Raw genomic sequence first — 26,924 nt, forward strand, 5'->3', positions numbered from 1 at the left:
CAGACCACAGTCCAGAATAGCAGAGAAAAAATTCATTCCTTCATCTGAACGTGCCCCAGAGCACTTCTGCTGTGGGATTTGAGATTCACATTATAATAAAATGGGTAAAATCTTGGCTTTGCTGCAGTCGGTGGCAAAATCCCCACTGACATCACCAGAGCCAGCAGTTTTCACTGTAAAACCGGCCAATTCTTTCAAAAATACCAGCTGCATTTCCTGCGGTCTTGGATGTGCTGTGCATGAGTAGAGATTCTGCCTGTGTGTGCTGAGAAACACCTACCAAGGCATAGGGCAGACCAGGAGGCACACAACTTTAACTACACCACCTTTAGCCTGGGCTCAAGGAGAGAACAACCCTTGGTTCACCTTGAAATCGACTTTTCCTCACATGACTCAGAGGCCGAAAGGAAGAGACCAGGGCGGGTGTGAAAAAGCAGGGACCATTCTCAAAGACCAGCTGGGTTCTAAAGTGTGCCTGAGGAACTTATGAGGTGGCTGTCCCTACTGACCCAGACATTCAGGGCTGAAATAATTTTGTTTACAGCTACAGAGGGGTTTTTCCTAACTTCCACTGCTGAAAACTTCACTTGCTTCTGAAGACAAAAAGAAAAAAACAAACCACAATTGGGTTGTTTGATTTGTTTTGACACCCTCACATAAGAAATTACAGTCTTAGAATTTAACAAGCGATTTTTTGTTAAATCTGTAAGTTACCTGTCTGTAATTTTTTGTTAAGTCTGTAAGTTACCTGTCACAGCCAGAGACCTTGGTAAAGTACTCACAAAACAAGATCTGTCTTCTTCAGTCCTCCTAGCTTTTTTTGGATATGTTTTTGCTTGTTTCAAGTTAATTTGGGCATTCCATAGAAGGCTGTGTGTTTGTGTGTATGTCTGTCTTGTACACTTAGGCATATTTTTAAGAAACCAAAGACAAGATCATAAAGAAGAAATTCTTTACTATGAAGGTGGTGAGGTTCTGGAACATGTTGCCCAGAGAAGTTGTGGATGCCCCATTCTTGACAATGTTCAAGGCCAGGGAGGATGGAGCTCTGAGCAGCCTGATCTAGTGGGAGGTATCCCTGCCCATGGTAGGGAACTTAAATGTCCCTTCCTACACAAACAATTTTATTATCCCATTTGCTCATCTCAGAATGCTCTAAAGATCTTAGTCAGTTCTCAGTGCACAAATGCAACGAGTTCTGAGGGGCTTGCTCAGGATACTGGAAAAACAGAAAAACCAAAGCTGGTATGGAAAAATCCTGATAAAGATTCCAACTCTCTTTTTGGAGAAAAAGTTCTTGTTTTGGACAGAGTTGATGGATTATTGGAGATCACTATACTTGGCAATTCACGGCTGAATACAATAATAAAATTATTTATGACAGGCTTTACTTTTGTTTTCAAAAGGGCTGTAGTATATCTTGAAATCTAACCCCCATGACACATCATAAGAAAAAAATGAAGTTTCATTTCAACACTGATGTCTGCCATGGCTCTTGGTTTTATGATATGTATACATTTTATGACATATATACATTTCTCTTCATTTATACACAAGAAGAACAGTTAGCCTTGATTTGGACAAAAGAGCAAGAAAAGCTTTAAGGACTGCACAGTTTATGGATGTTCTATAGATTACAGGCAAACTGTGCTGGATAATGGCAAAACCAGTGATCTAGGGCACAGAACCACACGGTGGGTTCAGCTTGGCTGGACCTGAACTGATCCATTGCTCTGCCCATGCTCCTCACACCTGAGCTCATTGTCAGTTTTTTAGCACAGGGGCAGCTGCAGACCCACCTTCAACACAAGTGAACTCCATATACCTGTTCTGACCTCAGCTACCCATCACTGCATCCCAGCACAGCGTAATGAGGAAAGGCTGTGATGAGGCTTGTTTTCCAACAGTAATTAAACTGGGCTAACCCACGAGGTTGTATAAAGTCAGGCTGCAGCACTTTGGTTAGCTGCACACCTCACCTCTACAGCAAACACCCAGAGGATGGAAATTCATTGCCTCTTCTGCTTGCCCAGAATGTTTGAACACAGCGCAGATAAGAGTCGCAAACTTGCACCAAGGAGTTGCACATCCTAGTTTCAGAAACTACACCAAGATGAGTAATACAGACTTAAAATTACCTCCAAGTTTTGTGTGCTTGACATGGCCTGAATCAAGATTTTATCTTAAGCTTTGATGGTTTTGGATCAGTTCCACCCTGTGCACCCTGTCAGCTGCCAGCAGCCTCAGCGCTCATGTGGCAGTAATGACTCATCTCTACAGGAATCTTGCAGCAGCAAAACGTCCCCAGGCTTGTTATCCAACTGGGATCCAGGAGGAGAGAGCTGAGATTATCATTAACAATGTGATCACTGGTGTTATAGTGGTGGTAGGGCTGGTTCACTAACGAATCAATGTTTGTGCACATCCGTGCAAACCTAAAATACTCCTCTCAGCACTGAGCATTGTTATTATTATTGAGTTCCCTCTCGCTGTGTTTTCCTGCTAAAGGTTAGAGATGCTTAAAGGTCTTGACCCTCTGCTAAAGGGGAGTGCTGTGCTTTACAGAATATTGCTCTAGCAAGAAGCAGAGAAAGACACAGCCTCTCAGCACTGCAGGAAAATGAGGAACACTGGGAATGGCAGCCTGCACTGGGCTGGTGGCTCACCCCATGTGGCTGTTCCCCAACCCATCCCCATTCTCAATGCCAGCTGCTTACGGGAAGGAGCAGAGTTATGAGACAGCTTGTCCACTGGGTGACACTCACTCCTAACCCACAGAGACACGCCATGCCTGGTGAACACAGGGGTCTGCAGGCTCTTCAAGGCGTGCACCACAGTTTCCCCCTGCCTCTGGTGGCTCCTGGCACAGCGCTGTGCTGAGCAAGGATCTGCTCGCCATTTTGTCCTGTGCTTAATCTAGCCCCAGTAAGTAATAAAAAGCAAAGTCCTTCAGCATGGGGGAAACATCTCTGTAATGATCCGATAGGTCTGTGCATCTGTTCTCACAGCAGGGACATGTACTAGAGCTAATCAGGAGCTGGAAGTTGTGTTCCCCAGGAAATTCTGACATAGGAAAAAAAATTAATTCCAAATTAGATGGAAATGACGACATTTCTAATTTTCTTACAAAATGAGATTTCTCCCCCAAAGTAGTTTTAGATCATCAGAATGTTTTAGTCTGATGGTGTAATCTAGATTAATTTCATTTTGACTCTTACACTGTATTAAAATATTAAATGTAATTACATACATATAATAACACATATAATATAGAATATGTCTGAATTAGTGATCTAATAGAGGATAAAATTTAAAATGTAACTATTTAAAATGAGAGTTGCTAAGCTGGAGCACCTGACTTTAATGTCTCACTCAGGCAGGCATGCCCCTCCTTCTTGACAAAAGGGAGCAGCTCTCCTTGGAGGACAACTGGAATGGAACCACCCAAGTGGGCTGCCTCTGAGGATTCCACAGCTCCCCACTGACTGTAAAGGAAATGTTACATGGCACAGTTTTCTCCCAAGGCGTTTACATGCGAAAATGGTAGATTCACCTCTCCTTACTCTTCATGTCTTCCGTGGAGCCATCCAGTCCTGTGGAGCAGATTACCCAGGCAACTCTCACAGTCATTGAAAAGAAATAGGAACTGTAACTAAAAGTTTGTTCTCATCCTGATATAGGGATTGTGCTCTGCAAGGTCTGAATGATGTTTCCACATTATCAGTGGAGGCTGAAAGGCTGAAAGGACTAGATCAGCTACTCTAAATAGCAAGTCCTTGTTCTCCAAACAGCAGGCATCTGAAATTATGTTACTGCCTTTTAATGAAGGGCCCCTCGTGCTTTGTGTCCCGTAAAGTTCTTTATTCCAATACAATTGCATTTTTATCTGCATTCTTGTTGCTTGTCTCAAACAGAGGCCCTCACTGGATGGCCATGGCTATGTTGCTAGCTGGTCTTTCCATGTCCCATGCACACCAGCATGCTTTCCTCCCAGGGCACTGAAGAGATCTCACCAGCAGTTCCCCACATGGGCAGCCCACCACAGTACTGCTGGTCACAGTGACACCATGCCACATATGGAAATGGAGAATAACTCAGTGGACCAGGCATTCAAAGCAATTGGGTATTTAATGGACGCTCTAGGTGCGTGAGGAGGGGAACCACTGAGATGGGGATGGCCTGCTGGGGTCACAGAGGAGGAGGACATCACTTTTACTCACCTTCTCTCTGCTGCTGTGGGATCATGGGAGGTGGCTGTGGGAACGCTTGGCTGATCTGGCCATAAGCAGCAGGATAAGCAGCTAAAGGGGAGAGAAAGGGGAAAAAAAAAGAAAGGACAGATTTCAGTGCTGGGAAGCAAGGGGCTTTCACTCCAAACCACCACACACACCAAGCCAGATGTGGGCTTTGCCCCTGTGTTTTGGCTTGTGAAGGGGCATCCGGTGCAGCCTGAGGTGTGGTGTAAGAGCCATGGTGGTGCTCCAGCAGGTGCCACAAGGCCTGAAGCTTCCTCCCTCCCCCCTGCCTCCCTCCAGCTCTATCAGCAGAGGCACCATACAGTGTAAACAGGGGGCTCTGCTGAGACCACTCCCAGCTGAGATGTGCAACCATTCCACGTGGTGACAGGAACACGTTCACTGACGAGCTCAGAGCAGAGCTGCCCATGCTGACACCTTTCCCCACCTCACCTCTGGCACCCTGATTAACTACCATGCTCACAAAACCAGCTCACACGTGTGTTTTCCCCTTCATGTGCTCACAGGCTGTACAGGCACAGTTGCACACACACTCTCAGATATACATTTTCTTTCATGCCCGTAGAGACTTCCTCTCTCTCACACAAACACAGTGGAAACAGTGAGCAGCAATTAAACAATTTTTCCCATCTCAGCTCCCCCACCAAGCAAACAAGGGGAGCCATTCACTACCACAGATGGTAGATGATGTGCCTTGCTGCTAAAAATACAGAGTATGGGTCGCCTGCAAGACCAGAGAGAAGAGGATAGGGGCCATGTGTGTGCAGAGGGGTTAATTAACAGCTCAAAGGGTTGAGTTGCTTCCCATCTATCAAACCTCACAAGCAATAAATGACAATAACTAAAACACCGGCAAATGAAGCCCTACATGGAGAATTAAATTAAGTTTCCAGATACAGCGCTGACACGAGATAATAGCCATTCCTCAGCAGGAACCCATGATTGCTCCAGTTACCACAGGAAATAATGACTTTGGGGTGGCAGCTTCCTCGCAACGCTGGCCATGGACACCTCGCGAGGGGAGGCTGAGCACGGCGGGGTCACGGTCTGCACCAGGTCACTTTGGCTGGTGTCAGTCCATCAGCTGCAAAGGAGCTGCTCAGCACACAGGGCAGCCAGAGGGGAGGCTGAGCCATGGGGAGCTCTGCTGGAATCTGCTGGGAGGCAGGGGGATGTCTGGGTGGCTCCTAAGTAAGGCTCAGAATGACTGAGTGGGGCATGGCCAGTAGACAGATCCTAAATAAACGGGCGTGTGCAGGCATTCCGTGCCCTGCCCAGCTCTGCAGGGTCTGGCCCATCTTCCTGCTGCAGCGCTCAGGAGACCTGGTTTAGAAATTGGCCTCCAAAGCAGTGGCCTGATTTTGCCCTTGTGCACTGTGCTAAGGCAGACCAGACTCAGTTCTACTGATGAAGCTTCACTGGGGTGCAGGTCAGTGGGAACCTTTCCATGGGAAAAGTAGGAGGCTGCCTCCTTTGATGCCCTGGATGTCTTGGTGTTTGTGCAAATTGAATCAGGGAGTCTGTGGCCCCCAGCTTGTCCTTGTATCAGTAAAAACCTCCCTTCCCTCAGCCCCCTGAGGTGTGTTCAGAGGGTAATGGCTTTAGAGAAGAGAAAGGTTTATTGGGAGAAAGTGTTAATACTAACGACCTGCGTACTGCTGCACTCCAGCGTAGGCTTGCTGCAAGGGGTCTGCTGCAGTGGGGCTCTGTGCTGTGGAGACACAAGAGAGACAAGGAATTAAGGGGTTAAAACATGATAGGCACTCTCCCCTTATCTTTTATCATCAACATGTGTTATGAAACAGACAGACCCAGGGGCTGAGGGTTGAAGAGGAGCAGCTCACTTGCGCTATGGACAGGAATGCAGAGAACCCCCCAGGATGGCTAAGGGGGTTCTGTCCCCCAGCCATCACCCTTTGAGACGTTGGAGCAGAGGACAAATAAACCTCTCTCCTCATTTCCCAAGCTTAAATTATGGATCTGCACTGATCATGCAGAGTTTTGGCACTAATCAACCCCAAAGAACCCTCATCTTAAGCCAGGACTAACACTGTGCTAGGTGCTGTGCAAACTCAGATCTCAGTGACAGCTACAGTCACATGAAACTTTCAATCAGAGCAGAAAACAACAGGGGCATAGCAGGAGGAAGGAGAAGAGAACAAAGCAATGGCTCCTGTCATCCCCACATCCCTTCGAAGGACTGTGTTGCTGCCAGGCAGCCCCCAGTGAGAGAGAAGAAGCTGCATGGAGGGGAGGGGGACACCACTTGTCTGCTCCAGGGAGGATGCTGTGAATCTCTGCATAAGGCATGCAGTCTCTTGCTGGCTTCAAAGTGTATTTTCTCTCTTTACAAGTGTGCATTCCTCCCCACTAAAACTGTTTATTTTTGTGAAACTTTGAAGTCTTGCTCAAATACAACCAAAGCTAGTTAAGAAATATTTTTTTTCTTTTTCTCCTTTGGTTGATAGGGAGAAAAAAGAGAAACGTGTTGGATAAGCTCTTTCTTTATCTGCATCAATAAAAAATTTAAAGCAAAGCTTGGCTAAACCTCCAGTCCAAATGTCACCTTGGCCCTAATATTTCACTTATTCTAATGAGTTTTATTTGTATTTATTGGGACTGCACAGTTCTACATTTATGCAGTCCCTCCAACCTATTCCTCGTAGGATGATCCCTTAGGGAACTGCCACTTTCCCACATCCATCCCACCTTTTTTCCTTCTTACCCGCACAGAGGTGTGGCTGGAGGCAAGGCTTGGAGGATGCAAAGGTGGGGGCCTCTTGGAAGGAAATCTGGTGCCATACACCTATCCAAGGAAAGACACTGACTGTATGGCAAAGTGTGGGGGAGGTTGTCATACGTGAGTATTACATACCCAAGGAACACGGATAAAGTGTTTTCTTACAAATAGAAATACCAGCTTGAAACTTAACTTTAAAGATCACCATTGGTCATGATGGAAACTTGCAAGGTCTTACACTTTTCTCCCAAAGTACAAGGAGGAATGGTGAAACGACCAAATTTGACGTGGCAAACCCAATTAGCTGGCTAAGGCTTGGAAGCTCCTGTTCATTATGGATATGACTGGATCATGTGGACTTTGAGGCTGGGGTAGTCATAGGAAGAAATAAGTGGGATTGCAGTCTTTGCTTGGAATGGTTTCCTAGCTGACTTTTGGCAAGTCCCTCAATATATGTGTATGTGAAATAGGAAAGTACTGTCTCACTGTAAAGATTTTCATTTTTTGCAAAACAGTGTGAAGAGAATACATTAAAACCTGTGGGAGGTCAGTGGCAGGCAGACTAGAGATTCTACACTACATTTTTAAAGAGCAGTTGTTCCAGGAAAATAATGGAGGTAATGTTTGGAAAATACAAATTTTTATTTCTTTTTTTACTTACTACTTTCTTCTTGAAGAAGAAACCAACTAAAGTCTATTCTTTTTAACTTCTGCTTAAAACTGTTTTCCTCAAAAACCAGAATATTGATCATATTGCTCCACAAGAAAACTGAACAGGTATGAAAAATTGAGTAATACATCAGTTCCCTCACCCCTTTAGGAGAATGGATCATAATAACTTAGACCCTTCAATTCCTGTCAGGTAGAAGATGTCTCCTGAGAAAGGTGAGGGAACCTTTGGTGAGACAAGCAAATCATTTTTAGCTATGGTGTTACAGACTGCAGTGAAGGAGAGGATCTGCCATCTCTGCCCCAAAGGCAACTGTGCTCCTTTCATTGCACAGAAGAGGAAATTGTCTCTGCTGTTCAGGAAATGTATTTACAGTATTTCCTTCCTCCCCAGGTGAGGCTGATTTGGACATGATTGTTCTGCTGGTAATTAGCAATGGCTGGCACTTCACTGACACAAGAGAACTCACTGAGCAGGACCTGTCCTATGGTCCTTTCCTTTATTCCTCGCCTTATCTGGGCACATGTGGGAGCTTCCTGACTTCCCAGCTATAGCTGAGTCTATCTCCTGGACACAACAACCTGGCTCACTGCAGACCTGCTTTGCTTATCCCACCTGTGGATATCTCACCTGCCTTAGGAACCACACTCTGACCATCAGAACTAAGGTACACTGCTTAGGAAATATATTATGAGAACCCCCAACCTTTAAGGTTAAATAAGAGCTGGGTAAATAATTTATTTAAAGTGTTTGGGATAACAGGCCATGAAATGCACCCTTTCTGCCTTCCACACTAAAGCTTTCACAGTTCATTATTTTCCCAAGTATTTATGACTTGCCACCAAGGGTAATATCCAACTGAGTGTTTCTCACAGGCTGCCTTGTGACCCAGGTCATGCATGGGGTTTTCTCCTGGCTTACAGCACATGCAAGTCAGTGGGAAAGTGACAGTTAGCTCTGCTCCAACCTGGGAATCCCTTCCTCATGGGAATAGAATATCTAACTACCTGTTCTAACACACAGGGCCCTGACTGACCTGACCAACCCTGGATGCTCTTGAGAGTTGGAAGCAGCTCTGGAGGGGCAGCAGCTCCTGGCTTATGGCTCTGTTTTACTGTAGTCTCATACCCTGCCTTGGCCATTTGGGAAGAGCCAAAGTTGTGGTGAGTCGCAACCAGCAGGAATTTAACTTGGTGCCTCTTAAAGTGATGACTTCTCTCACTGAAGGATGCGCCTTCCTTGGCTTGAAGCCTGTGTTTACCCAGCAAATGAAGGTGCAACTTCAGTATAGTGGACATGTCTGTGCTGGCCCATGAAGAGGCAGGGACACAGACTCCAGGGCTGGCTGGACACCCTTGCAGGAAGCCAAGGCATCCTGGGCAGCCACGAACACATCTCCATGCTGCTGCTCACCCTGCCACATGAGTCAGACCCAGCAAAGGGCATAACTGCCTGTGCTCCCAGCATGGATGAAGCCAACAGCTGGTATTGATCCAGGCATCTCAAGACACAGATTAGACATTTGGGAAAGTTGTGGCCATGCTGTGTTCTGTAAAGTGACAGCCCTCTTACTTATTAATGACCTATGAGGAGTTCATCAGGGGCTCAGTTATGTGAGGAGTTCACAACTCAGCGTCGACCTACCACAGGGGTTAGGTGTGGCTGTAGCCCACCACTTGCTAAAATTCAAAGTTATTGGGAGTTATGAGTATTTTCTGTATCTCAGCACAAGGAGACCATCAGGTGGGGTTGCTTTGCTCCTCCTAAGGTACACACAACTTCACGGGGTGGCCTTCACATAGATCATTAGTGGGAGACTTAACCTGCCTCAGTCACCCTTTCTCCCCATCCAGCTTACCAGCCTTCTTTGGTACTGAAAATATTGGTTGAACACAAACATAGAGGGCTGGCAAAGCACCTCGGCTGCTCTGTGTGCTGTCTGTGCCAGGGTGCACATAAGGTAAGTAGGTGTATAAGGGCTGATAAGAGATATAGATGGGACACATGGATATCACAGAGCACCTCACAGCAGCTTCTGGACTAGCACCAGTATGTCTCTAAGTTGTATCATCATCCAAAGACCTTGGATGTGCTGACTCTGTGCAAATGTGCCTAGGGAGAACATGTGAAACAGATTTCCTTGTGGCCAGACCCATGGAGGTGTCATGTCCAACACACGGACATTTCTGAGATTAAAGGTGTTGTAATGTAAATGCTGAGGATCAGCTGGTGGAGGGAAAAAAAAAAAAAAAAAAAAGCAGAGAGGCTCCTGAGAGGCCAGAGGAGAACCATCAATCACATCAGCCCCACTGCTGTCCCTGTGGCCTTGCTGCTTTCCAGGAGCTGAGGATCTGGCCTTGCCAGGGCAAAGTAAAGGTGTACCGTGAAAACAGATGCTAATAGTAACTTCATTTGGCAGCTCAGGGCAGGAGCCTTATCCCTGGACATCTCCTCTATATTAATTTGATCATTTCCATATCTCCATGGGAAAAATCCTGCTCAGATACAATTGTCTCTTTGCAAGACAGTTCTGGCCAAGATGCCACAAGGTGACCATGGCAGATAACCTTCCATAAACCTGGAGACATAAAACAAGCCAATGACCTACTATATGGCCATAAATATAAATTTAACGAAGGCAGCACTTATTCATTAGGCAGAAGTCAAGAAATAACTCCCAAGTCCTTCAAAGAAAGTAGATCCGTTAATGTCACTTTACAAATCCTCTGCCTGATGCCAAAAACCGAGGATGATTTCCCAAGTCAGCATGAAATACAAGTGCTTTAAAATTAACACCAGGAAACTTTCTTACTCCTGATATATCTCTAGATTGAAATCCAACTTTTTAAAGGGGCTTTCAGTTAGTGTTGGGCCTGACATTTAGCTTTTGTCAGAGAATGAATGAAAGGAGGTGGCAGAATGAAGCACGTTGTTAAAAATAAATAAAATTGGTTGAAGTGATATTCTATAAAGAATCCTCCCTGAGGTGTCAGTAGCCTGACTCCAGTGTCTGTCCAAGACAAGCTGCTATATGGGTGCCCCAAGGGAAATTGGTTGTAGGGGACAAAGGGCTGGAGTCCTCTGTAGTATTCAGGGGTGTAAATCAGGAGGATCTGCATAGAAGTGAGCGGGCTGATGAGGAAAAAGGATAATAGTTACATCCTGAGCCAGCCAAAGAGATCTTCAAATGCCCTCAGTGGACTATGGGACAGCCTCCTTGTCCCAGCTCAGGTAAGAGAAAGCCAAAGCAGTCTGCTCTCTGAAACCAGAGGAGTCCAGTGCTTCTCAAAGACAAAAGCAGAGCCTGGCACACTTTTGGCTCCTATGATGCTTTGTGATTTCACTTAGGCTGAAGGAGTGATCTTACTCCTATGTGATATTCTCTCCACTCCTTTCTTCTGATTATCTGTGCATTCCATTACTGACATTCTCAGTTCCATCTACTTCACTCTGTTTTGCACAGATGCTTCCTGTACAGGTCTGGAACAGCATGTTGTGAGCTGGGTGCTCAGCTCTGTGCTCTGCCCCACCTATTCATTCCTCTCACTGTCCTGGGGGTGTTCTACACCTCTCTCAGGAGCTGCAGCTTGGCCATGGCCCCCTTTGGGAAGGTGGATGGGGGAAGAGGGCAATCAAAGAGAGGCAGGGCTGTTCAGCCAGTGTTTGGGGGGTAATAACATAATGACAGGAAAAAAAAAAATCTATGTGAAGGCCAGGATTAAAATAAATAAATAACTGAGTGGGAGGGCTCTGTTCACCTTCTCCTTAAATCCAATTTAAATCACTCTCTACAGCCCTAATCTATATCCATAATTATATCATTTCGTACAACAAGCTTGCGAGAGGTCTTAAGAAATTTATGTAGATTAAAATTCATGGGTGCCATAGTACAGATTCCATATTATTAAGATTGATTAGGACAGCTGATGCTGTGATTAAAGAAGCCAGCGCTTACTGTTGTAATTAATTAGGTATTCAGACACAACAATAACTGCAATAACAGAAAGAATGTGCTGATCTGGCAGAAAACAGAGGCTGATCCTGTGTTTTATAGTCTCGTTTTGCCATTTAGGGGTGGACACCACTCAGTTAAAGACATGCTGTCCCTCTGTCTCTTCCCCTACGCATCAAAAGAGCACAGAAATCCAGGGGTTTTGTACCCTCTGCTTCACCCTGTTAGTAGGAAAAAGTCCTTTTGGTGGCATCCCCAGCTATTATATGTGCTTGTTTGGGACAACACATGGACCTTCTATAAAATACATAGAGTTCAATCATGGAAACCAGGATTATCTTTGTAATTTTCTTAATAGTCGCACCTCCAAGCCCCAGCCCTAATCAGATTCCCTCTGAGACAGATGCTGAGTGAAAACATGATAGGAGACATGTCTGGCAATGAGGAGCTTCCAGATAACACAGCAAGAAAGACACAGGTGACTCAAAAAGGCACACAGGTGGACATGGCTAGTCAAGGTGACAAGCACTCAACAGCAAAGCCAGGACCAGACTTCCCTCTCTTTGCCAAAGGCCATGATCGCATAAGTCAGGGTCAGGTTTTAAAAGCTCTTAAGGTGCTCTAAAGTCCATATTTTGGGGCTTAGTTTAAGTCAGTTTTAAAAATAAAACTCAAGGTCTTAACTCACATAGATGCTGCTGAGGACATGGAGTTTGATTTGTGTTTGAACCTTCTTCCAGATCAGAGGAGAAATCACTTTTGCTCTGGAAAGCTCACACAACTGCCTTAAACAACCTCATTCATTACAGCTGCAGCACGGTCATTGGAAGTACATGGCATCATTAAAGTGGTTTAGACTACAATTGAAGATGGCAACTTGTTATTATATTTTTAATGAGTGCATTCCTTCACTTGTTTATTTTACCAGTAAAGTGTGGTTTACGGCACATGGTAGATTGTTACAAATGGGTCAAATAAATGCTTCCTAGTCATAATGATGTCTCAGGTACTCACTGTTGCAGTTTTGGAACTGCTGATACAAAATATGAACAGGAAAGCTCTCACCTGGAGATTTAGGGCGGACAAACAATACAGAGCCAAAGATTTCCTGTAGTGAGGAGCTTTGCCTCAGGTAGCTGAGCCACGCACGTTTCTAGGCCACAGTGTATATCTGGACAAAGTGCTGTGGGGTTTGGTTTTCATCCTGGACCTTCTAAAGGTGCAGGCAGGTCACTCTTTCTCTCTTCTCCTGATTCACCTCCTCTCTAAACTCTCCTTGTCTAACACCTTTCAGGCCTGAAATACCGGGGCAGATACTGGGGAGTGGGAAGCCAGTCCTTTCCTCTCCCTGCACTGGTGAAGCCCTGCTCTTGCCCAGAGCCTCTGGATGGTGCCTGGAGTGGTCAGGACTGGCGCTGGACTCACTGCTCTGGAGCAGCAGCCTGTTCATCAGCTGCACTGTTCAATGACAGGCTGCAAAATTAACTTGGGTAATGATAATAGATGCAGATGGAGTCTGAATGCTGTTTCTGCTGGTAAAGGGTGACATTGGTTCCTGATACCTCTTTGTTGAACCAAGGAAAATGAATTGGTGGTCTTGGTTGAGTTACAAAGTCATGAGTTGCTACAGAGCAGGAATTCCCCTGTGGGGCACACCTTACTGCCTGTCTCAGTGGTGACTTGGAAAAATGTGGGCACAAAAGCTTGGCTGCCTGTTTGTACTGACATCTGGTCCTCACCAGAGAGGGCTGGACCCTGAGCAGGGTGTGAAATGGAGATTGCTGTCTTGCTAGCCCAGATGTACTGTGTGCTAAAGGGGAGTGCTGGTGGTGGTGGAGAAACTTGTGCTGGCTCTGCAGAGTGGAAAGATAGAGCCAGACCTGGAAGTGGTGAGCAGTCAGAAACAGAACCACTGTGTGCCTGAAAATAATAAATGAGGGGACACACTTTTAATGGATTACAAAGAACTGAGGGGACTTAGCTTTTTTTATCTCAGCAACCTAAATCCAGACCAAATGCACTTAACCAGAATCATAGAATATCCTGGTTAGGAAGGGATCCATAAGGCTCATGAAAATCCTGCATAGGGGATCCCCAAGAGTCAAACCATGTGCCTGCATTCCATGATGGGTTAGTCCAGTAACACCCTTTAACCACTGCTTAAATCTGTGTTGGTGCTTTAAGAAAACTGCTAGAGATGCATGACATATTTGAATATGTTCAGATTTGAGTAGCCCAAAACAAGGGCAATACTTCAGCTCATTGAGAGCATTGCCCAAATGCTTCTTGACCTTGTCAGGCTTGGTGCTCGGACTGTATTCTTAGGGAGCCTGTGCCAGTGCCCAGCCATCCTCTGGGTGAAGAACCTTTTGCTGATATCCAAATTTAATCTCCTCTGACACAACTTCAGACCATTCTCTCAGGTTCTGTTACTAGTCAACAGAGAAGCATTCCATATCTATGGTTCCACAAAGCTGCCAAACTGCAGGGTCATCCCTGGCTCTGGTCAAGTTACACATCCTTTGGCCCAGGAGCAGTAAGGGGGTGTGGGACGCTATGTGATGTATTTCCACTTCTTTCTGGGCACTGGACAGAGGGTTATGGAGCAGTCTTCAACTTTCTGAGAGATCTGCATTGTTCCTTCTTCCAGTTCTCTCATTTCACTGATTCTTTGACAGCCAGTCCCTTCTCTCTCTTGCTTGCTACCCTTTGGTCTCCTGATTTTCTCATCTCTATGTCCCCTTTCTCTTACCAAAGAGGCTTTATCTTTGGAGTGAGAATTTTGCCTAGTCCCTCACAATGCAATTCAGCAGGGCAGGACCTGTTAGCAGAGGGCAGAATTCTGATGATATGAGACACAGCAGAAGCCAGTGCAGATGGTGTCTACTGTTACTGTACATCACACATGGTTACAAGAGAGGCTCTGGGTGGCTAAGAAGCTTTGGCAGAAGAGTGCAATCCCTGCTACTGTGACTAATGTGGAAATGGCACACGCTCCTGCGCTGCTGCAAAGTGACTCACAAGATCATGGCACAGAAGATTATGCTCTTTGTCCCCACTATATATTGTGACACATTGCCACGTTCAATAGCTCTGCAAACTGAAAGATTAAAGGGCAGGAATTAATACACAAAAAGGTCAAATCTCCAAAGGGGCTCAGACTAGTGGAAGGGGGAATACTTATTGCCTTGTTATTCACTCTGTGGCAAAAAGTGCACTGAGGCATTATGTACTGTCTGATCTTGGAGAAGGTGAGACCCTGCCTTGCAAAGGTGATGACTGCTAGGAATGGTGTTTTAGTGCCACTGCATGGATCCATAGCCTGACCAGATTACAAGAGAAAGATAATTCCTGCAGGGACAGGGGCTGTGATCAAAGTCCTGGCGAGTAGGGGTGTTCAGAGTATTCATCCATTCGCCACGAAGGCATGGATGGTTTGGTAATCTGATTGAAATGACACCATGCACATCCCTTCTCCAGTCAAAGGGAATCTTGGAAAAACAGCACAGAAGACAGAAGGAAAAAAGAGTGGAATTACAGGCTAAATACAATTATCTTATATGGACTTGTTTTTATAAAGACTGGGAATCTGGAGTCCTTTGGATGCAGCATCAAAAATAGCACGGCTGGTCAGAAAGGTGAACATGTAGAGAAACTGCACAATTAATGGAATTTATTAGGGTCTGAGTGATATGGATGCCATGCCTCTAGAGACGTTCATTGTCCTGTTTTGCTATTTTCAGGCAACAAAGAATATTCTGCTACAGGCTGTAATGGTGTGAACCCACATTTAAAGGTTTTTTTGTGGAGTATGAAGGAGTATCTGAAAGCAATATTCAGGATTTAAGCAATATATGGCAAGTCATAATCATAGCAAGACTATGATTATGTACATAATACAGCAGCAGTCTTAGCCACTTTCAGAATGAGAGATACACCATAAAAGAAAGCTGTTTGGAAGATGCTGGCTTTGGATGGGGACTGTCATGATCTTCCCTTCTCTATAGTGTTAGTGCAATTGCCTGCTCAGCCGTAATATTTTATTTCTACCCTTGCATTTAGGGACAGAGCCATGCAGAACCACAGGGCAGTAAGAGATGCAATAGAGGAGAGTGAGAAAAATCCCATAATGATGGAACAAGCTGCCCAGTGATGAAAATTTCTTTCTAACCCCAAGCAATTAGTGGCTGGCTTATATCATAAAACATGAAGTTTTGTGTCCTATCTACATTTTTATCCAGTCTAATATGGCTGTGGATGTTCTCATTACCCATATAAATGTCTAATCCTTTTATTTTTCATGCTGCTAAGCTCCAGGACTGAATAAAGCCTGTGGCAAGGAGGAGAGGTTTGGAGAGTACATAAATGCTCATGAGAAGGAACACAATTAGATGGAGCAAACACGCGATGTAAGCTGTGTGGACTTGCTTTCAGCATTTCAGGGACAGACAAAAGCATAATGAGAGGTGGGTGCTTGACCTGGCACTGTTCCCTTTACACCTCTGGTATAACTTAAGGTGTCACCACATTATGGGGAAGCTGAGCAGTGAGAAAGACAAATGTATTGCTGAAGTTACCCTGAGATAAATCCAAACTTTACACAGCTCAGACTGTTTGGATGTCAGCTCTACTGGCAGAAGGGAGTCTGTCTGCCTGCAGCAAAGAGGGGCAGGATGACTGTCACCTTTCTGTGTGTCAGCCTCTTGGAGTTTGTGCAGGGACTTACTGGGCATTGCTGCCTGAGCAAGCCTCCCAGAAACTCAGAGAGAATCAGATTGAGGCCATTGACTTTTATATAACCATGGATGGAATATCTAACTGAGGTATTCTTTAATTATGGGGTAGTTGGGGATAGTAAGAAAAGCTCAAGCCATTAAGATTCACCTAGAAAGAACATATTTTCTCTGTACCCACAGTAATGGATCATCGAAATTGGCTAAAAGGATCTGAATAAACCAGAAAAAAAGGACAGACATACAGAGAAGTGGGTGAATAAACAGAGAAATGATTGACTGGCAAACAGGCAAACGGAAATAAATGGACAGAAGAACAGATGGCCATGTTTATATAACCTTAAAGACAGAATGCTTTCTCAGTGTTGGGGTTGAACTCACTGAACACACTAAGGGCTCTCTGCAGTCTTCTGATGACTCCAAAATCTCCCCTGTCCTTATGCTGCTACAACACATATATACATGCCTAATTTTGAGTACAGTAAGTCCCTTGATTTTAATTCTGCTTAGAGTTGCACTCAAAGTCCATGTTTGCAAAGTATTTGTTGGGAGGAGGATAATTATTTGTCAATACCTGGGTAAGGCTTTGGTATTTCTATACTATATGGTATTTTTCCTTGTAGCTCATAAATTCCCCTATGATGATGAATCTTCTGAGTTTTCAGGACTGGCTAAGATTGAAAGAATTATTTTTTCTTAGAGTTTTTGGGGCTTTTTGTCTGGAACATTGAACTCAGTATTTGATTTCCTAACAGACTAGATCAATCTATAAGTTCCCCAGGGTAAAATATTCCTTTGCCAGCTGGTGATTAGGATCAATTAGTAACATTTACTTGGATTTTTTATTGCTATGATTGTTACCATTAGTATGTGTGCAGAAATGGTGTAAAATTACTTTCTAGAGGAAGTGTATTGGAGGAGAGAGCTATCTCAAGTCTTGAGGATGCTGAAAAAATGTAGGTGCACATTAAGGAATGGTAATTGGTAAATTACAGATTTAGACTGTATGTGTATTTGTGAATACAGGTATAGGGGCAGGTATGGATCCTTTAACCTCCCTCATCCATCTCTGACTGCCAGTGCTTGCGAAATCACTCCTGTAGTGCTGGCATTTTCAAGCTAGGCACAGTGTGAATCCCAGCAGCAGTTCTCCTGCAGTGTGCCACCAACGGGTGACCCTGAGCCCATTCAGAGGCTATATCAATGCAGCTTCACTCCCCAGGCCTGGTAAGGCAGCAGGATTTGTGTGCAGTGGGCATTTCGGAGATCAACACCTGCTCCCTGCACACAGGAAGCCGCTTGGCTCTGGGGCACGTGGACCCTTTGGATCATCCTCCCGGAGTCATCTGGCTGCGGGGGAGTTCCAGCAGGAGATGCCAGTGCTGGGTGCAAACAGGCTTAGCACAGCTCCTTCAAGGCTAACCAGAAGCAAGACCCTTGGGAGTCCTGCAGGGGGTCTGCCAGCACGAGCTGCTCGGGACTCAGGTCAATGTTCAGCTGAAGCAAAACATGCTGGTTGTCCTGACTGTATTCACCAGACATGCTACCCAGCAGTTGAGCACTCAAATATTCAGTACACAGTTTTTCCACCTCCAACATGCCCTTGATGTTTATCATCCAGATTGAACTGTTTAACACTGTAGCTGCATAAGACACAATACACCAATACAGAGCCCTGGTTGTGTGGGGTGTAGCCCTTCTGAACCCGTGCCACAGGCTATTGCTGGGCAAAGCCTGAGGGTGTGGACAGTATCCCTAGGACTGAGGCAACAGGCTGTGGGCACAGGATGTGTCTGGCTTACCTGGATAAGGGTGAATGCCATTAGCAAACACGGCTTCAGCAGCTGGCTGCCCATTAGCCTGTGGCGGGAGGCCAGTGAAACCATTCACCCCAATGGGAGATGGGATGCTAGGCACAGCTGGTGCAGTTATGCCAGGAGGCGTGCTTCCACCTGAAAGTGAGGGAGACACAAGGGCAGAGCTGGTGAGAGCTGGGAACAACAACTTTGTGGAGAAAACTGCTGACACAACAGCTGTGACCACCACCCGCAAAACAAACACCTGAGGAATGAAAAAGCTCCCAAGCTGTTGAGCAAAAAAATGGACTGCTTGCAGTCGCTCCCCTGTTCAGAAAGCACTCAAGACAAGCTTGAAAAATCTCCAAAAACTCTCAGCCCCAGCTCCCTACAGCAGTTCCTATCAGATTCCCTTTGGATCTCTGTGGGTGCACTGATTTCCAGGACTGCTCTGTCTGCACTCTCTCATGAATACACCTTTCATGTGCAAACTCATTCTGAACTTTCTGAGCACTAGGGATCCTTAAAAGACTTGTCAGGTTTATTTGTAGCCTAAAGGTAGCCAGTGATACATTTTTTAATGTTCCTGTTTGGTCCAAACTTGACTTCATACTGTTTTAACAGATATCGCTCAATGAACTGGGGCAAATTTGGACCAAATTTTGTTCCTTTCATGGAATCTTTTCTTTCCTTCTTCCCAGATGCATCCTGTGGGGGACTGTAACGCTGCTATTTGAGAAGAACAAATTTGTCTTTATGTTCTGAGTGGGATCTTGTCACCCACTGGTAGAGAATTCTTGAATTTCTGGGAAGAGAATTAAATCCGTCTGCTACCTCACTGACTTACTCCCATGTAAGTGTAAAATGGCTGGACAGTCTGTTCTTCTTGCAACATGTTCAGGATGATTTCAGGGACCAAAAATGAGTTTTCAATGAGCCTGAAATCATATTTTTCTCTTGCTATGTGCATGGGATGTGAAACTATCTTAACTTCAACAATATCTTTCTCTATCAGGGTATGCTACTGATTGAAAGCACAAATTTTGCAGTAATCTCTCTTTTAAACCAATTGCAGATATTGTCTTCACCATTGCAGCATTCCATGATGGGTTAGTCCAATAACACACTTTAACCACTGCTTAAATCTGTGTTGGTGCTTTAAGAAAGCTGCTAGAGATGCATGAGATATTTTAATATGTTCAGATTTGAGTAGCCAAAAAAAAAAAAAGGCAGTACTTCAGCTCATTTCTTATACCCTGAGCAGACAAGCTGCTGCTTCCCCTTTTCTTATTTAAATGGTGTTGGCCTTTAAAAATGTCCTCTGTGGAGGTACAGGGAGCCAGCAGTGGCAACTGAAGTCCAAAGGCAATGCTCTTAGCATATGCCATCAGCTTCCAAATCACAAAGGCTACTTAAAATTTCAGTTGCTTTTCTGGATCTCTCCTTTATTTGCATAGAAAATGTAAATAATATTTTTTTTCTAAAATTGCAGCAAGGGATTTGTGCTTGCTATTTTGTGCATGTCTAAGGAAGTTTAGGCATATTTATTGGAATTCTTCAATTTTCTTCTTATAAAGAACCCCCCTGGAGAGGTCAGATCTGTAGCTGGAGTAAAACTGGCATAATGCCACCGTGGAGAACAAATGGTGGTGCATGCCAGTTGTGGATTTCATCCCTTGTTTGAGATCTCTTGCTGTAGCCACACCAGGTGCAGATTTACAACAAGGAGAGAGAGAGGGAGGGAGGGAGGCAGGGAGAGGAGGAAGAAGGAAGGAAGCCTAAATAAAATTTAATTTCTAGCTGCTCTCTGCAGGTAACAGAGCAGCAGACCCACTGCCAGACCCACTTTTCACCCAGATTGTTGCAGTGATGGGAGAAATGTAAAGCCTGAACCAAACTCTCAGAAATGTCAAATTAATTGCCTCACAATTATGGACTGTTGTCTGAGATAAACCTGACCCTTGATGGAAGACTGTTAAAATGACAGCAAACAGTGTTACAATTTTCTTGGTCTGAATTACCCATAGGGATTGCTTATTACACTCCACTGACTGCAGTTCAAATGAAATGTCTAAGTTTTTTATGGTTAAAGCCAGGTGAGATGGATGCTGTCTCTCGTCTATTAGATTTGCCTGGATCCAAAACTCTGAGCCCCTAGGTCCCATGGAAATGAATTAACCTATGGTCATATTCCCAGGAATCCACTCTCCTAGAGGTGGGATGCAGGGGAAACCAGCTGTATTAGGAGGGCTGAAAATTCCAGCACAGAGGCACTGTGCTGAGCCCATACCTCCAAAGCCTCTAGGACTTCTGGGTTACCAGAACCTTTTTTCCTAGCACAATTTTTCTTTTGCTTCAGGAAGATCAAAACACTTCCTTTCTATTTTTTTTCCAATGTTCCAAACACTTTTTCTAGTGCTTGGTTTTTTTTTTTTTTTTTTTTTTCTGAGAACTTTGAAATATTTCATTTTCCTTCCAAGGCAGAAAAAAGATATACTTCAATGACTAGAAATCCTGCTATGAAGCAGAATGATCATTTTCCATTTGGCTTTCTGAATGCTAACAAAAGCCAGCAGGAGAATTAATGTTAGGCTTCAGATATCTCCTGGCTACTCAGAAATTGCTGCTACTGTTGTAGGCTTGCTTGCTCAGACATTATGTGAAACATTTTCTATGCATCTTATCACATGCTTTGTGAGTGTTGTAGTAATACAAGGAGTAATTTCAAAGTCTAAACATTTCTCCCAAGGAATAATTGTCAATGGACATTTCCACAACCCACCACAGAGGTTTTTCATGAAGGAAGCTAGTCATTCAAGGTAAATCTGAAATAATGCCAAAGTGAATAGGCTCTGTGATTGAAAATATGTCATTAGGAGAGTGCGAAATCATCTGCCATGAAAGACATCAGGGGATCATCTAAACCAGCATCTTATTTTCAATAATGACCAGTCATGGGTAATCCAGAAAGCATGTAAAAAACATGAGTTTCCTCTCCTCTGTTCTGACAGTGAGAGTTTAGCAGTCCCCTCATCCTGTCAAACACTGGAACAGGCTGCCCAGGGAAATGGTGGAGCTGCCATCCCTGGGTGTATTTTAAAGACACAGGCACATGGTATTGAAGGATATGGTTTAGTGGTGAACTTGACAGTGCTGGGTTAATGGTTAGCCTTGATGATCCTAAAGACCCTTTACAACCTAAATTGCATGATTCTCTGTCTCTGAAAGGCACTGGCCATAGCAGAAGAGGAAATGATTACACCATAAAAGAGCTGGGATGTTTTTCATGGCACAGAACTTGGTGGGCACAGAACTTGGCTGTTTTACAGGTGTTCTCACAGCCATGATACAGAACATACTCTTTTCAAGAATTTGCTTATATATATTCCAAAGAACTTGTGCTCTTTTGTGGTGGGTCCATTGCACACTAATGCCTGGATTCAGCTGTCCAGACCCTGACAATATTTGAATTCCAGGCAGTCTTTGTTTGATGTTCTCTCTGCTCCCACCAACACAAAACAAATCTAGCTAATGCAAATATGATAATCTTGCCAGCAGCAGGTTTAAAGGGTGCACATATAATTAAGCCACTTTTTTATTTGGATTTGCAGTAGCTCCATCGACTTTTTGTTTATACATTTATCATTGTGTAAACATACATTTTGAAATGTGCAGTATAAGATTTTTGAGTCAAGTGCTTTTTCTTGGGTCTCCATAAAGTCTTGTGGAATGAGATCTGTCTTTCTTACTCTCCCTTCTCTCCCCATTCCCTTATGATATAGTTACAAATGGTCCTTTCAAGATGTGCCTTCGAGTCCTCTGCCGCCCCACCAGACTCTTGTGTATTGGCAAACTTCCCAAATCCTCACTTCTTTCAAGGTTTGGCCCCACTTTTCCTGCTTCCCTTCCCCCCGCTGTTAGGCCACATGTTATTCCAGAGTATCAGAGCTGATGATTGCTTTGACTTGTCCCTGCCCAAATGGGAATAATCATGTTCTTCAAGCCACAAGAAAGACAGTCCTGTTCCCATCTCAGCTTATTTCTCTACCTGCTGGACCATACTGCACCTCCTAGAATGGGCTTTTTACAGCCTAGCTAGATCCTGGGAGCCCTTCACAGGCTGCCTGTCTCTGTTGCTGCAGCCAAAAACCCTCTCCCTGCACATCCAGGTAGCACCAGATGTCTTCCTTGAGTGTCTTCTGTCCAATTTCACAACAGGGGAAATGATTATGTGTCCCAAGGGCAAAATTCATCTGTTGATGACATTGCATCTCACCACAACCCTATTTTTCTAGTCTGTGGGGCAGCCTGGCTGTGATAGCTCCAACACTGACACCCTGTTCATATATATGTCCCAATAAACCAGTGTAGGCCGCTGTGGGATGTTTTGTGACATTTGGAGGGTTCTTGGAGATAAAGAGAAGTTGTGTGTGGGATTAGACTGAGAAATGTCATAGAAGCACAGAATAGTGAATGTTCTTTCTAAGATCATTGTGTCCGACCATTAACCCAGCAGTGCCAAGCCTGCCACGAGGGCATGTCTCTAAATTCCACATCTACATGCCTTTTACATAACTCCAGGGACGGATGCTGGTTCACTGCCCTGGGCAGTCTGTTACAGTGTTTGACAACCATTTTGGGAAAGAAACCTTTCCTAATATCCAATCCAAACCTCCCCTGGTGCCACTTGAGGCCCTTTCCTTTGGCCCTCCGCTTGTTACCCGTGAGGAGACCCTGATGCTCAGAGGAGGATCCCAAAGAGCTAAAAAATCCTGCCAGCCATCCTGCGTGACCTGGCCTGGTTTCACTGCCCTCTGCCCCCTCCATCCCGCCGTGCCCGTACCTGAGGTTGGAGTCATGGGGGCGGCAGCCAGGCCGTTCATGTTCAGAGCCGCCATCTGCTGCATCTGGGCCGCGGCGAAGGCGGCCATGGGGTTCAGGTACCCGCCCTGCGCCACCGAGGCCATGATGGCCGCTTGCTGCTGCATCAGCTGGAACAAAGAGAGCAGGGAAAAAATATCACGCGGTCACTGGCGGGGCAGCCTGTGGCACCGGCTCCAGGAGGGCACCCGGGAAGGGCGGGATGCATCCCGATGTTTTGGGGTGTTGGCACGCCACCCCTGCGCACCCCCCAGGACTGGCCATTCTTCTCGCCACAGGGGCTGGAAGCAAAGGGTGCCTTGGCAAATTGTTTTTTTTTATGGTCCCCACCCCGCCATGTGGAGGTCTGCTGTGACCTGGACCTGTCCCACCAATTGAGAAAGGCAGAGAAAAGTCTTTGTACAGACAAAACACAATATACCTGAGCAGAGTGGTTTCGTGGCTTATGTTGCTTATGTCAAAATTCTGGAAAAGCTTGGAGGTTACTGATGGGAGTGTATGTAGGAAAAGGGGATTCTTTCTCCAAAGCAGAAATTTTGACTAGTTTTCTAGGGATAATCTGTTTTTTTCCTCACCTGTCAGTGACAAAAAACAACTTTTCCTGGTGCTGCTAGGAGGCTTCAGCTGGGTACTGAGGAAAACCACAACCAAAACTCCTAACCAGATCATAGCACCGACTTCCAACACTATCAGAAACCCTCAGAAGTGCTGTACTTCACTTCACTCCCTTCTCTTCCCCAAAGAGAAGGGAGCTCCCCTGTTTTAGCAAGATTAGATTTGTCTAATGAGAAAACCCCTTCCCTGTGGTTTTGATCTGGGTCGACCTTCTCAGTTAATTTTTTTCTAGGAAGTCACAATGTTGCTTCTTTCAGGGCACCTACAAAAGTCAGAAATAAGGAACCCAGGCAGCATTTTCAGGCATTTGGGGCTATAAATTTTGGAGCAGAATGCTGGTGAATGTTTATGAAGCCTGGGAATGCTTTTTTCATTAAAACAAGGCTTTGTAATCCTTATGTTACACTCAGAGCCCAGCACAGAGCTCGCGAGGTTCATGCGGACAGTAGGGCTGCAGAGAGATTTTAAAATGGTCCTGGTGTGAAGGATAAGACAGTTTTGTTGAAGCTGCTTCTTGTCTCCTTTCCTGATGCTGAACAAAGAGCCAGACAGGGCAGGAATGTCTGAGCATCCAACCCTCAGTAGTGACAATTTCTGGGTGCTTAGAGAAGGGGAGGGGGGGAAAAGAAAACGTACAGAAAGTTTGGGAAAACTGCACATTCCCCAGTCTCTGGTGATCTGTGACTTGATGATAATAGTGGAAAAGAGAAATGTTTTTCTGTGGTGATTTTGGAAGTGATTCATGTCTTTGCTGTCTCCAAAATTTGAGTAACTCTGTTTCACTGCTCTCTCTGATTTCACTCTCTCTCCCATCAGGAAATCACCCTCTGATGCTGTACTTTAAGCACATGGGACATGCTTCTCAGAATTAAACAGATCTCAGAAGTCATGGCAAGGAACAGACTGTTCCCTTCTGTTCGCTTTAATATTGAAATATCAGCTAAATTAGCCATTCTTACACATGTGCACTAAAACAAACCCTTGAAATCACTGCACTCATTCAAATGCTGAAACTTTCCCTGCCACCATCCATCAACAGTCCAAAGTAAGGGGTGCTCTGACAAAAACCTGCAGAATAACTATGCACAAGTTATGTGAACTTGCTTTGGTTTCTCCAGCAATTAAATGTAACAGAGGATACCTGACTCTACACATTGTCAGACTACAGGTGAAATGTGTTCTACTCGATTTGAGTATTGTTATTTTTTGAAGCCTAATAAAGATTGGTGGCAAAGTGGTGACTTTCCCTTTGATGGTCGATCACCCTGTTTTATTTTACCCTGCACAAGGCACTTTTACATTTTAATTAGTGATATTTTGCTCTTTGTAATTACTGGTGGAGTGATTAGACAATCTTTTTTATTATACACTATGATGATTCTCCTTTAAGAAGTACATTTGTTCCTAGGCATTATTTGAGTTAATTCTCCAGAGGAGGTACTGAGCAGGCAATATTAGAAATTATGCCAAGGAAGTCAAGGAGGAAGGGGAATCCATCCACCCATCTTTAACACTGGATTGACTCCAACACTATGTGTGCTGACTCACATCTCATTTTCTGTTCTAGGTATTTTTACCTGGGTGATACCTAAAGATTTGGGTTTGTTTTTAAAAATATATTTTTCACAGATTTGTGGCTTTGTAGGTTTTTAATAAATAGTTTTATAGCCTCTAGCACTTTCTTACCCCTTTTTACTTTGATGTGGTAAAAATCCTAACCTGTGACATGGGAAACTAGATCAGGTTCTTCTGCTACAAAGCAGAGGTGCTTCTGCAGGGAACATTCACCCAATATCTATTATTCTCAGTGCTCTGTGGATGAACTCTCAGAGATGATTTAGAGATATGGGAACCCCTCTGGATGTTGACATGAGCCCTTCACACCATGACCCAGAGGACACAGGCCTCTCTGCAGCCTTCAGACCGAGTCAATAGAGTAAAAGTGGGGTTGCTGGAGCTGGAAGGAACGAAGCATTCCCCACCTGAGCACAGCTGTACACCCAGCTGGTGGCTTTTCTTCCTTGCCTGGAGAGGTGGCCTCAACCAAGGCGCAGGAATGTCTGGACGTTCCAACCCTTGACAAATTTCCTGCTGAACTTCTGAGGTCACAGATCCCATTTGTGGCCGTGCCACTCTGTCTGGAGGGGCTCAGGGGCAGAGGTTGGGGGAGGAAGAGGGGGCTCCTGCCCAGCCCAGTGGTTGATGGTCAGAGCTTGGAGAGTGCAATGGCACCACAAGGGTGGGAGGACAGGAATTCAGTCACCTTGAAAGGAGCTGAGTGTGTAAGACTGACCTGCTTCCCCCCCACGGTGGCTCTAGGGAAATTTACAGCAGGAGAACAAGTCCTGTAAGGGTCACCAGTCTTCCTTCTAAAACCCCCAAGGCATTCCCAATGAAAGTCACCCCACTCCTTCCCCAGCTCCCCCTGAAGACAAATGTCCCATCCACTCTCCTTTCACTTTGAAAGAGACCCAGTGCATGGTCCCAGTTAATAAAGCTGTAGAAAGTGAGGCAGTGACCCCACCAGAGGCAAATCAATAGCAGCAGGGCCCCTGGGTATTGTGTACTTTAAAATATGCCATTTGAAATGCAGATTTTCCCTGCCTGGGCTGGGGCTACAGAGCACTAATCAGGAAGGCAGCAGCCTTATTATCTCAGGCTGATCCAAGGGGACAGAGAGGAGCTTTTCCCTCCCCTAGCTGAAAGGACGTACTTCCTTCTGCTTCTCTTACTTCCTTTGCATGACCTTTGCCTCAGCATTTAGAGATTTTCCCCATCCATTTTAGGGATTCGTTCCTTCTTTCCCGCTGTCTTTTCTGTTGCTCAAATATTTATCTTCTGAGGAGACCAGGAGGTGCTACCAGACCTGTTCCTGCCCTTGGAACCAGCACCCCAAGAGACAGGAGCCTGCAGTCACCATCCCAGTGCTGGGAACAGGTGGAGAGGCCCTGGAAAAGCCATCTAAAGCATGGGAAGGGGTGGCAGAGTTGTCTGATCAATACAGACACATGTAAGGGTTTGTCTCACTCATCTTTCTCCTACTGAAAGTTGCAATGATACTCAAGGGCAGGAGATAATGTCTTCTTACAGGAGGAACAATTGCGTGGAGGGTGGAGGAACCTCCTCAGAACAAAAAATCCTGCTAGAAATAGGAAAAGCAATGCCTTCCCCATGCCCCAAAAGAAATGTGTGTGAAACTGAAGAAGGGGAAGAGGAGAAAGGGGGATTATTTCTGACGAGCTCTTTCTGAAATAGCGTGATCATTGCCCTCTGGTCTTACT

General features: G+C 45.0%; 1 protein-coding gene across 7 annotated transcripts in view; it reads right to left on the minus strand.

The window, feature by feature from the left end:
* The window catches only part of CELF4 (CUGBP Elav-like family member 4), a 694,523-nt gene that overhangs the window by 47,641 nt on the left and 619,958 nt on the right, over nt 1-26,924 (minus strand). For all 7 annotated transcript variants that reach the window (XR_009420407.1, XR_009420405.1, XR_009420406.1 and 4 more), the window contains exons 7-10: nt 22,991-23,138; nt 18,154-18,303; nt 5,902-5,967; nt 4,221-4,301 (exon numbers count right to left, since the gene is read on the minus strand). Coding sequence is in view for 3 of the 7 variants with exons in the window: in XM_059491868.1 (XP_059347851.1) it covers nt 4,221-4,301; nt 5,902-5,967; nt 18,154-18,303; nt 22,991-23,138 (445 nt within the window). In the remaining 4 variants the exon portion in view is untranslated. The remainder of the gene's footprint in view (nt 1-4,220; nt 4,302-5,901; nt 5,968-18,153; nt 18,304-22,990; nt 23,139-26,924) is intronic.

The sequence above is a fragment of the Ammospiza nelsoni genome, chromosome Z (genome assembly GCF_027579445.1).
Source record: "Ammospiza nelsoni isolate bAmmNel1 chromosome Z, bAmmNel1.pri, whole genome shotgun sequence".
NCBI classification, from domain to species: domain Eukaryota; kingdom Metazoa; phylum Chordata; class Aves; order Passeriformes; family Passerellidae; genus Ammospiza; species Ammospiza nelsoni.